Source organism: Chiloscyllium punctatum, chromosome 5, assembly GCF_047496795.1.
Source record: "Chiloscyllium punctatum isolate Juve2018m chromosome 5, sChiPun1.3, whole genome shotgun sequence".
Taxonomy (NCBI): Eukaryota; Metazoa; Chordata; class Chondrichthyes; order Orectolobiformes; family Hemiscylliidae; genus Chiloscyllium; species Chiloscyllium punctatum.
In genome coordinates, this window is record NC_092743.1 from 108,928,376 (window position 1) to 108,941,609 (window position 13,234).

The following is a 13,234-nucleotide window of genomic DNA, read 5'->3' on the forward strand; positions in this document are numbered from 1 at the left end:
CATGCACCTTTCATGGCAAGCTCCTTTCCAGCCCTGAGTAGATGTACTGGTACCAGGCAGGTAATTCATCTGGATTCTCAATCTTTGCTTCAGAATGGTATTGGTTCCCCTCATCATATTATTGGCTACTACTATTACAATCCTTGTTGCTCCATGCACTTGCATGGCTTTCTTAGCACAGTGTTATGGTCATCCAACGTGCAGCCTCAACTCTCATCCAAACAGGCTGAAAGGACCTCAATCTTCTGGATGGAGGTTTGCTTGCTGAGCTAGAAGGTTCATTTTCAGATGTTTCATCACCATAGTAGGTTACATCATCAGTGAGCCTCTGAATGAAACACTGGTGGCATGGCCTGCTTTCTATTTGTGTGTTTAGGTTTCCTTGGGTTGGTGATGTCATTAACTGTGGTGACATTATTTCCTGTGGTGATGCCATTTCCGTTATTTTTCTCAGGGGGTGATAAATGGGATCCAAGTCAGTGTGTTTGTTGACAGAATGCCAGTAGGAATGTCATGCTTCTAGGAATTCTCATGCATGTCCCTGTTTAGCTTGTCCTAGGATGGATGTGTTGTCCCAGTCGAAGTGGTGTCCTTCTTCATCTGTATGTAAGGATACTAGTGAGAGTGGGTCATGTCTTTTTGTGGCTAGTTGATGTTCATGTATCCTGATGGCTAGTTTTCTGCCGAATTGTACAATGTAGTGTTTGTTACAGTTCTTGCACGGTATTTTGTAAACTAAAACTTAAGAAGTGAAAAAAAACCTAACCACATAAGGTAAGGTCTTTGTAAGATTATTGTAAAATCACATAGTGTAAGGGGATAACATATTAACATGGATAGATAAACAGAGTAAGCACCATTTCAATCAGCAGTCTCAAAATAAAACTCAAAATTCTAGTTATTGTCTCAGAGGCACATCTATTGGCAAAAATTGTTAAAATCAAATAAATAAGAGAAGGCCATTCAGCCATTGTGTATGCACCAGCTGTCCAAATGGGCATTTCATTTAGTGCCATATTTCTGCCGTCTCCCTCTAATTCTGCACATTTTTTCCTTTCAAAAAAAATCAACTCCTTTTTGAATTCTTCAGTTAAAATCGTTCTCCACCATACTTTCAGGCAGAGCATCCCAGACCCTAACCATTCACTACACTAAAAACATCTTCTTTTTCCTCACATCACTTTTGTTTCTTTCTCCAATTACTTCAAATCTAAGGACGAGTTTCCAAAAGCTTCTTACAGCCACAAATCTTTACTGACACATTTTATGTCAAGGAAGTGAAGTTAGCTGTCAGAACATATTATAAATACAGTTTTATTGAAACCAACTTACAAACTGGCTTAATTTAATTCCTACAATAACCAACAACGCAATGAAAGTGTAATGAAATTTTTAATCCTGAATTGAGTGTAAAATATAAATCAAATTTATAAACAAAATATACACATGCTCCAATTGTTTCAATGTTGCAGTATGATATTCAAAATGTGAAATTACAAGTTAATGTGATACTTCCTGCATTTTGATTCTAATGTACACAATGTCAAATCAATTCAGTTTGGAAATGTATACTTGACAAGCTACAGTCTTTTCATGCATGTGTCCAGATGCTTTCTCTTAGTTAGTCTAATGAGAATGGCAGATGTTATATTCATTACACTGTTATACTTTCACAAGCCCTTGAAACTGCTCAACTGCAAAAAGATCTGAAACGCAAAGAGGGCAGTGACTGCACATAAAACTACAATAAACGACAGCCTTCTCGAGAGGGACACTACAATGTCAAACCTCAAGAATGACCACGTACTAAACAGAAGACAAGAATTGATAGTAAGATACAGAAAGGCATAGAGAGACAATGAAATACTAGAGCACATTTACACAGCCCCTTTCATAACCTCAGGAAGTCTTTTGAGTTTTTCAAAGTTTTCACTATGGTGAAGCAAAAAATTAATCCAAAAAATACAGCATCACACATGGTAAAATAATAATTGATTTAAGGAGACAAAGGAACTGGAGTAATAGTAAATTTAATAAGAAACCACTGAACAAAGGTTGGACGCCTAGATTTATTCAGTGCATAAATTATAGTAAAATGGCAACTACTTGCATGTGGAAATATTATTTGGTACAATTTTGAATGTGCTTTTTGATTATGGCCAATTTATTAGCTTCACAATGTCTGCATTTCTTCAATAACTGGGCTACGCAGGTTCAGAAGCAGTGCCAATGCGCTACGTTGTTGTTGGCTCAACACTCCTTTTAAATATGATGACATTGATAGTTAAAGGCAACATTGACTGAACTGGCCAATTAACCAATCAGTGACTAAAAAAGACTTGAACATGATTTTGATCAAAAATCTTTTAAAAACGAAACCCTCTCCTTAGTCTGACTTATTGCTTGACCAAGAAAGTTTCTTAAATTATATTGTCAATATTTCAATTAGGGACTCAACAAGATTTCCTTGAGGCAGAGTTAAAATTGTTTAATGTCAACGTTCCTTTATTGTATTTTAACTTGGTAATTTTGCTCAGTGCTTCATGCAGTAACGCGCAAGAAACTGAAATGATGATTGTGTTTTTATTGTTTTCTTTTAATAGTCCGGTTGGTAAAAAGGCTAGTCCTCCATGGAATAATTTGTTTCCTCATGAGCTTTTAACTGCTTATGCTATGCTTTTCAAGTCATGCTTGGTCATAAAAGCACCCAAGGTACGTACAACAACAACAACAGACTGACATCAGATAATCCTTCTGACTTTTTATAAGCAGCTAGGTAATGAGTCCCCAATATAAACCATTCTGCTTATCACGATTTTTGAGTCGCTCACAGTCTATGCAATGTTTTGAAGACATGAAGCCCTATCATTACAGCTGGGGAATCTCCTTATGATGTACATCAGATTGGTACCATATTGGATTAACTGTTTTATGACAAATACGTAAAATAAATCTTGTGCTGTTTGAAAGATATAATTCCAAGTTTTACATTCTAAATAATTCCTTCTACTACATATGGTAATCAACAATGATCAAATTTCACTCGTAACTGCATTGAAGCAAAATATCAAAATCAAAATATATCTTCAAATACTCTATCTTCCAACACACTGTTCAGCCAAAAAGACAAGTTTAAGACTTCTTGGAGGCATCCATGATCAAAGCACTGGCACATGACTGACCACGTCATCATTCGATGCAGAGACCAAAAATATGTCCTCATTACCAATGTCATGAACAGTATAGGTGACTGCTGGACAGAGTACCAGCTCATCTACTCCTCAATATCCATTAAATGCCACTAGAAGCAGCTGAGGACAAAGGAACAGTTCAGAAAAAAGTTCAACATTGACCAGCTTCAACAGCCAAGCATTTTAGAGAATCTCCAACACCGTCTTCATCCAAAATCGCCAAAGATTTTAATAGAATAGAGGAATTCTGAAAAGAGCTGAAGACAGTCGTTATCTCATATTGTGAACAAACCACTGACTACAAAACCAGGGAACACCAACACTGGTTCAATGTAAATGACCACATCAACAAGAAGGGGCAAGCTCTCCATGCCTGGAAAACAACAACACCAGCAAGATTAAGCAAAGGCAGGGATGCAAAGAAAAATTAGGGAAATCAAGAACCAAATGGTGGGCTGAGAAACTGCAACTCCTTGCTGATAAGCATGACATCTAGAGTTTCTTCGATGCCACCAAGGCAATATACGGACCCAACCCCTTTGGCCTCAAACCAGTGCGTAGTAAGGACAGAACTCTCTTGATAGGCAGAGGAAATATCATCCTCCGATGAAGAGAACACCCCAAAGAACTCCTAAACCATGATACAATTGTCAACAAGGATGTATTTGAGGTCAACCTCCAAATCCCCACTAAAGATGATCTTGGACTGCCACCTAGTGTGGCAGAGGTTGAAGCAACCATTAGACATATAGAGTCATAGAGATGTACAGCATGGAAACAGACCCTTCGGTCCAACCTGTCCATGTGAAGACTGAAAAAGACATAGGAATAGATGAGATCCCAGCAAAGATTTCAAACTTGGAGCAGCAGAGCTTACTTCATCAATTATTTCTGAAAATCTGGGGCAAAGAAGAAATTCCTGCCAACCTCAGAACTGATGCCATCTCCACTGTCTTCAAGAAAGGAGACAAAGTGAACTTTGGAAACTACTCAGAAATCTCCCCTCCATGTATATCCTGTGCACAGACTCAACCCAGTTCTATAATAACCCTCCTATCAGTCTACTCACGATCACCAGTAATGGAAGAGATCATTGACAGTGCTATTAAGTAGCACTTGCAATTAAATAACTACTTACTGGCACTCAGTTTAGGTTCTGACCTCATATAGTCTTTATCCAAAAGTGGACAAAACAATTGAATTGCAAATATGAGGTGACATTGATTAACATCAATGCAGCATTTGACCAAGTATGGCATGAAGGACCTCAACTAAAATTAGAGTCAATAGGAATCAGAGGAATAGTCTCCACTGCTTGGAATCATACCTAACACAAGGAAAATTGTTGCGACTGTTGAAAATTAATCATCTGTACTCCAGGATATCTTTACAGGAGTTCCTCAGGCTAGTGTCCTAGGCTCCATCATAAGGTCAGAAGTGTAGATGTTCACTGACAACTGTGCAAAGTTCAATATCCTATACACCTCAGATACTAACGCAGTGTCCATATGCATAAAGACTTGGGCAGCATCCAGGCTTGAGCTGATAAATGGCAAATAATACCTGAGTCTCATAAGTAATAAGCATTAGCCATCTCCAAGAAGAGAGAATCTAATCATTAGTCTCTGACATTCAAATGAGACTACAATGAACATCCTAGGATAGACCAGAAGCTAAAGTAGCCAGCTGTATAAATATTGTTCCAACAGGAATAAGTCAGAGGCAAGGAAATCTGTGACAGATAAACCCACCTCATATCGCTCCAATGCCTGTCCACTACCTACAAAGTGCAAGTTAAGAGCACGATGGAATGTTTTCCACTTAACTGGACGAATACAGTTACAACACACTCAAGAAGCTTGACACCATCCAGGACAAAATAGATCAAATGGACAACATATCCATCTCATTTACATTCACTTCCTTCTTCACCGGTGCACAGTTATAGCAGTATGTACCATCTACAAGATACACTGTAGCAACTCACTGATGTTCCTGTGATGGAAGCTTCCAAACCTAGAATTGCTATTTGCTGGAAAGACAAGGGCAGGAGGTGCATGAAAATACCATCACCTGTGTGTTCCACTCCAAGTCACACATGTTCCTAAACTATACTATTGTTCTTTTACTGTCATTTCATGAAAATCCTGGAAGTCCTAGATCCTGAAAATCCGAACAGCACTATGGGTGTCCCTACACCTCAAGAACTACAACAGTTCAAAAGGACAGCTCACCACCAACTTCTCTAGGAGCTAAGAGGTGACCTTATTGAGATTTATAAAATCATGAGGGGCATGGACAGGGTAAATAGTACAAGGTCTTTTCCCTTGGGTAGAGAAGCCCAGAACTAGAGGGCACAAGTTTAAGCTGAGAGGGGAAAGATTTGAAAGGGACCTAAGGGGCAACTTTTTCAGGCAGAGGGTGGTGTGTGTGTGAAATGAGCTGCCAGAGGAAATGGTGCAGACTGCTACAATTTCAACATTTAAAAGGCATCTGGATGGGTATATGATTAGTAAGGGTTTAGATGAATATGGGCCAAGTGTTGGCAAAAGGGACTAGATTAATTTAGGACATCTGGTCAGAATACACAAGTTGGACCAAAGGGTCTGTTTCCATGCTGTGCATCTCTACGACTCTAATTAGGGATGGGAATAAATGCTATTTTGTAATGTCCTTGTCCCACATATGATTAAAAGAAAAATTAAAAGCTGTCTGTGTTTCTTCTGCCACATTACGCAAAAGGTATTAACAGCCACCTAACCTACAGTAAAATGGAAAGGAATGGCAATTTTTGCAGGTTACTTCCCATTTATGTTTCTGAACAAGTAACAGACATCTTTACAGGTTCTGGAGCCAACTCTGGAAGAAACAGCAAATAGACCTTCCATTGTTCGTTTTAATGACTAAGCTACATGTTTAAAAGTTACCATCAAATGTAATACTAACATTCATGATTCATGCTATAAACTTACCAACTCTTCAAGAGACACTGAAGAGTGTACTGCTTTGACAAAACTAAATTTCGTGCAAAGCTATTTTAACACAGCATTTTCTTCCATGCTATCAAAGACTGGACTTTCACTGAAATGGTATGTGAAAATAAACATTCATTTTGTATGCAGTGCGGCTTTTGGGAAATATTTTCCAACTGCCATCTGTGGTATAATTATGAAATTGGGGATCAGCTGCCTGTTACAGACAATACTCAGATTTCACTTCTTTGATCACTGTGCAACTTTCATAAAAATATTGAAAATGGGTTGGATTCTTACCTTTCACACCACCAAAACCTCCAAATGTTAAGTTACATGCTGTACGTTGAAAATTGTGTTCGTACATTAGTTTCAGCTGGTACTGGTTTCCATGTTCTACAGTACCCATAGTTCCTGTAACCAAAACAAATTACAATAGGAGGCAAAAAGAAGGCTCTATGTAACCATTGGCCCGTGCATATGCTAAAAAAACAGATTCAAGTCAAATTATAGCAGCCCACACCAGCAATCTCAACATACTAAGGAGTTACTTCCACTCTTTCCAATGTAGCAATTGGGTCGTCATTTGACTAACAATGATTTTATGATCATATCATGAATTGAGGTATTGGGTCGGTGTGCCTCTTCTCATAAGCTCTTGCAATGCACACTAATCCCCAATTTGCAAGAGGCAAACTTCATCACACTCAGTTTAAATTAACTCAGAATATTATTATAGCCTGGTTTTACCTTTCCTGACTTTTCTTTTCTTCTGTGTTGCCTCAATACACAGTTTCTTAAAATGGGATAAGTTCAATGTTCCTCATTTGCTACTGGCCTGGTCCAAGGATTTCATGGTTAATCTGACTATGCATCTTCTTAGCATGGAACTATATTATTATTCCTTTACAATAAGTCCTTGAAAACATGTAAATGATCCTCCTAGAAAGCTTCTGCCCTCCTTCAGCCAAGATAGCCCGTTGACTACTCTCAGCACATACCGCATGATTTTATCTAATCTGCAATAGTGAAATATTGCATTGCCATCTGCTCATTCTGATAACAGTGTGTAGAAATCTGTAAGGTATTTGATGACATACCTACAAGATGCAAGAGGAAAATTATTGCACACCTTCATCTTACTTTTGATTTTCTGGTCACATTTACCCAAATGGTGAGCAAATGTGACACATAACTAGTTACGAATATGAGTTATGAATGCAAATGAACTAGGATTTGTAGAGACCAAATGAGTGGACAAAAATTGACAGATAGAATACAATGTAGAGAATATTGACATATCCGCTTTGGGAGAAAAAAAAGACAGAATATTTCTTAAATGGTCAAAGGCTGACAATGCTGAACTTCAAAAGGGACTTGGGTTTCCTTGACCATGAGTCATTGAAAGTTAGTATGTTGATACAGCAAGAATTAAAAAGGCAAATTGGTATTTTGTTCTTTATTTAAAGAGGATTTTAGGACAAGAGTAAAAATGTATCATTACAAATTTATAGAGCCTTAGTGAGGTCATAACTAGAGCACTGTGTGTAGTTTTGATATCCTAATCCAAGAAAATATTTACTTGCCATAGAGGGAATACAACAAATGCAATTTAATTCCTGAGATGGAGAGATTGTTTTATGAAGCAAATAGATGGGGCCGACATTCATTGGAGTTTAGAAGAGTAAGAGGCAATCTCATTCAAATATGCAAAATTATTGTGGGGTTAACAGGGTATGTGTTATGGAGTGGAGTAAGTGGATGCAGACGTTATGCTGCAGCCATACAAAACCCTGATTAGACCCCACTTAGAGTAATGTGAGCAGATCTGGGCACCACATTTTAGCCAAGAAGGACATTTATTGGGTTGGGGGTGTCTGGAATCAAGGAATGAGACTCAGAACAAGCGAAAATCAATTTAGAATTGAGGTGAGGAGGAATTTCTTGACTCAGAAGATGGGTTTTGGAATATTCTGTTCGGAGGGCTGCCAAAGTTTGGTCATTGAGTACATTTAAGATTGGTAAGATTTTGACACATTGATAGTACTGAAAAATAATGCTGAAGCAGAATATCAACTATGATCACAGTGAATAGAGGAGAAAATGGGACTAGGTGCATGACCTACTCCTGCTCCAATTTGTTATAAGTCATCATAATGGAGACAGATGGGAGAAAAGAAAGAGAGTGAGATAAGGCAAAGGAAAGAAAGCGAGAGAGGGGAGAGGAAGGAGGGAAACCTGCCATTGCTCATCAACTGTCCTAAGTTTTAGTCTTCCACCCAGTTCATAAAGCTAGGTCTGTTCTCATGCCTACGTCATTACCTTTGTTTATCTCCAGATTGCCAATATAGAATCCAGGTTCTCGCCTTCCAACTGAATTTGAAATTTTAGTATGTTATAATCACTCATTGCTACATCTTTCTACTTTTATATATTTGTGATTGTGGACCAAAATGGGAAAAGAACTGTTTTAAAAACCATAGATTGCTGTACTTATTGAAAGCAAGCAACTGGATACTCATTGTAAGTTATGTTTACACAGATAGTCAAACAGTAGTCTGCAGGTGAACTGGAGCCAAGGTATTTATGCAAAATAGAGTACAGAGTGCATAAGTTATGGACTACAGTAAATGGATGCAGAACTTATGTTGCAAGAATACAAAACTCGGGCTAGACCCCACTTGGAGTATAGTGAGCAGGTCTGGGCACCAAACCTTAGGAAGGATATTCTGGCCTTGGAGGGAGTACAACATAGGTTTACAGGAATGATACCTGGACTTCAGGGGTAAAGTTTGAGTAGAGTTTACACAAGGTAGGCCTGTTTTCTTGATATTTTAGAAGGTTAAGTAGCGATCTGATCAAAGTCTTCAAGATATTAATAGAAAAAGACCTGGTAGATAAAGATTAACTATTTCCACTGGTTACTGACTCTCAAAGTAGGGGGCCATCGTCTGATAATTAGGACCAGTCTGTTCCAGAGAGGTGAAAGGAAGCACTTCTACACACAAAGGGTCATAGATGTTCAGAACTCTTTTCCACAAATGGCAATGGATGCTGGATCTGAGATAGATAAAATTTTTATTAAGCAAAGCTTTAACAGATATCAGCCACAGGCAGGGATATGAAGTTATGCCACAGATCAGCCATGATCTCATTGATCGGTGGAACAGACAAAGGGGGATGAATGGCTTACTACTGCTCCTATGTTCCCAAGCCTGGAGCTTTGGCTGGCAGGGAGAGAGACGGCTGGACATAGAAAAGAGAGAGAAAGAAAATGAGTGAAAGAAAGCGAGAAAAAGAAAGAGTGTGCGAGGGGGCAGAGGGAGAGAGTGGAGTCAGGGAAACAGCACGGGTGGGGAGAGGGCAGTGTTGGAGTGGTGAGGTTGAGTGGATGTAGAAGATGGAACCTGAGAAAATTAGCATCTATTTTTGTCTGACCTTACTGAGGAAGCATGACATGTCTTATGAGATCATAACATACATTTTTTTCAAAATTCTAGCTTCTGGATTAAATTTCCTAATTTCACAGGTTTATGAATGTTTTCTTGTTTTATGTAGTCCAACTCTAGTATCTAAAAATTCTGCTGCAGGCATCCATGGTACTTTCTGCAAGAACTCTATTGACAGCTTGATCTATTCACACATTCTCTCATGAGTTGGATAGAGCTTCTGCTCCTTTCTCTCTACACAATCATGCAACACTGACATCATCATAACATTATGATACTCCATCATTACATAAACTGCTGATGTTAATCCCACCACGATATAGCACATTGGTAGTATCCATACCTTGAGCTAGTCCCACTTGCACCAAATGTCAGTCATAATATATCTGAACAGGTTGATTAGAGTTATAATGAACAGATCTATAATGAGCATAGTCCAACTTAACAGAAGTGTGAATACATGAAAACTCAGGGAAAATAAGAGTAGTGACAGACATCTCATGCACAGCAAAACATTAAATAGTACGCAGTACCTGAGAAAGCATAGACAGACAACTTTCTTGCATGCAAAACAGCCAGGTGGAGTAGTTCTGTACCTCTGGAAGAAAAACAAAACCATTCATTATAAAAAATTTCAAGGCTACAAAAAAAAAAAACTCTCATATGGAGAAAACAGAGCAAATGCTTCAGGGGCTTGCAAACTCTGGCAGAGAGGCATTTTACAATTCAAACAAATCACAGTTGGAGGGAGAGCAGTGTGAACCATCGTTTCTGTACCTTATCCGAAATGCCTCACTCAACCACCAATTCTGTATGCGCTCATACATTCCAAATTATAAGAAATTATTTAAATCCTAACCAGGTCTGCAATGTCAATTCAAGTTCATAACAGAAAACATTTGCAAATCTACGCTCATTATGCTTTAAATTTGTGATCTCAGTAGTGCAGATCTATAAATGGATCTTGAACTATTTATATGATGGCTTTTTATTGTGAGATAACAACATTACACAGCTTTCAGAAAACCCAGTGATTGCTGATATTCAGCAATGTTTGCATAAATGTGCGCAATTCCAGAAACGCTATGTCATCACATACAACTCTGACGACATCATATGCAAAAGATTTGTATGACTGCAGAAAAGCATGTTATTGAAACAGAGTTCAGCTAGGGGAGTGAGGATGGGGAAGAGGAGGGGGTAAGGCATGGTGAGAAAGTGTGAGGAATTGAGGCATGAGGAGTGAGGGCAGACGGTGACAGGGGATAGGAACTGGGGTAGCAGGGACCAATACACCCAACTACTCTCCACTTCACAGCCACCTCCACAGATCATTTTAAGCCATAGCCACAGATGGACCATCTCAACTCCCGTCATAGCCGTATCCTCTACAGCCACACCAAATTTAAAGCCAAACCTATTTAAATTTGCATATTTCCATCACTGGTAAACACACATGCACAAAATGAAGCTGCACATCATGTGCATGCATGTGATATCAATCAACAAGGCTGTGTTGTCACAACTAGGTGGTATGACTACTATGCACCCATATAAAACAGCTGCTGGCAGCAATCTTAGTACTGACCAGGCTAAGAATTAAGAATTTTCTCTTAATTCATTGGATGTGTGCATCTAATGCAATGCCAGCATTTCTTGCCATTCATATTTGCCCTTTGATCTCAGTGGTTTACTTGGGCCATTTCAGAAGACAGTTACTGTGGATGTGGAGATATGGACAGGCCAGACCAGGTAAGAATGTCAGATTTCCTTCCCTAAAGGACAATAGTGAACCAGGTTGATTTTTAACAAGAGTCGATAATGGTCACCATTAGGCCAAATAATTTTTATTGAATTCAAATTATACCACCAGCCATGCAAGATTCAAACCTCATGTCCACAGATGACTAACCTGTGATTCTGGATTACTAGCCTAGTGACATTACCACAATGCCACTGCCTTCCCTTGAGTGCTTGGGAAAGTCGAAACACAGAGGGGGAACAGGTGATGAATCAAGAACTGCTTTTAAAAATATTATTGTATAAATGAGGCAATTAGTACTAGTCACACAGACTCCAGACACCCTGACACCCTGATCTAAAACACCCTCCACTCCCTAACTCTTTTGGGTCTTCTGGATTAGATTGAACTCTGCCAGTATTTTTAATTTTCATTCTCAGAATTTTCCCCATTAATTGAAATGATGGTAAAGCCTCATCCTTCTTGATAAACTAACTGTATGTTTACCAAAAAATAGTAGACACTTGATGTTCATGCCCTTGATATTCATCAACATATACCGAATGAACCTTTCCATGTCTCCTGCGTTTTAAAGAATGCTGAGCTCAAATTTAATTTAGCTAAAGAAGAATTCAAACTTGTTCTGAATAGCACTTGCCAGGGCTATTGATGGTCACTTTGTACAGTCACAACCACAGAAGTTCAAACTAAATGCTTCAAATATAGTCATTATTGGACCATCAAAGGAACTGGCCGAACAACACCTCAATAATGTCAAGTAGTTCAAGTAAAATACTGCTGACCCCAAACTAAGGGATTTTCTGATTATTGTTGATGTTGCTGAAAAAGATCAACTGACTGCCCTGGAACAGAGTGCATATTGAGTACAACGAAAAAAGAGCAACTGATTACAACATGTGTATGATACAAAAATGGAAGCAAAGATATTTGGAGACTTATTCATCATAAATTAATCAGAACATTTCATTTTTAGATTCCAAGCTAAAAGATTTAATTATATGTGTATGCAATCTTTTGTATATGTGCTTTTATCTTTCTAAAGAAAAAAGTCCAAAAAATGCAAATACGGAAGATAATTATACATGATGCATAATTCAATAAAGGTCTTAAAATGAAAAAGGGGCCCCCGAAAACAAAAATTAGCCTTCAAGAATGTCATGAAAAGAACCTTTGTGGAAAAAAAATATTTTGACCTCTGATTAGATGAAGAAACATGGAGAGTTTGCCAAACAAAACATCACCCACAGCTGTTAAATCAAAAATCTAGCCATTACTGAACAAGAGTTGATTATTCTATCAATTATGAAAGGTCCAAATATCTACAGCTGATTTAAAGATCTTCTCTCTATCGCAATGTCAGAAGTGGCACGATTAGACATTTGATCAGTTCCAAGCAATTCATTCCTATGATACCCCGAGGATGCAAATTTTTAAATTGAAGAATCCAAAGAACCATCAAGTTAAAAAAAATCACATCTAATGGTTGGTATACCTTTCTGGGGCTTGCAAGCACAAGCTTCAGGCCATCTTTGTACCCTGTCCAAATCTTTCAAGCCCGCTTCTCAAAAGTCTCTACTCATCCAGTGTCTGGCCACTTGTGCATCTGCTCAGTTTTCTGTTTGCTTGTACCTTCAGTCTAAAGTCCACAACTTGGAATTTTCTCTCTGCCTCCCCATCTCTCTTCTCCATCTCTACAATCAAACTTTTAGTCATTCCTCAACAAATCTCCCTCTTTGGCTGCTAACATTTCACATCTCTTCAAAGCACCTTGGAAAAATTTTTAACATTAAAGTCACAAACTGGACATAAATTGGTATTGGTAGTGTGTGTGTGTCAAAATAAAAAGCAATTAAATGAAAA

General features: G+C 38.3%; 1 protein-coding gene across 5 annotated transcripts in view; it reads right to left on the reverse strand.

The window, feature by feature from the left end:
- bbs9 (Bardet-Biedl syndrome 9) overlaps positions 1-13,234 on the reverse strand; it is a 546,582-nt gene that overhangs the window by 514,129 nt on the left and 19,219 nt on the right. For all 5 annotated transcript variants that reach the window (XM_072571014.1, XM_072571013.1, XM_072571017.1 and 2 more), the window contains exons 5-6: positions 10,146-10,210; positions 6,464-6,577 (exon numbers count right to left, since the gene is read on the reverse strand). In XM_072571014.1, coding sequence (XP_072427115.1) covers positions 6,464-6,577; positions 10,146-10,210 — 179 coding nt within the window. The remainder of the gene's footprint in view (positions 1-6,463; positions 6,578-10,145; positions 10,211-13,234) is intronic.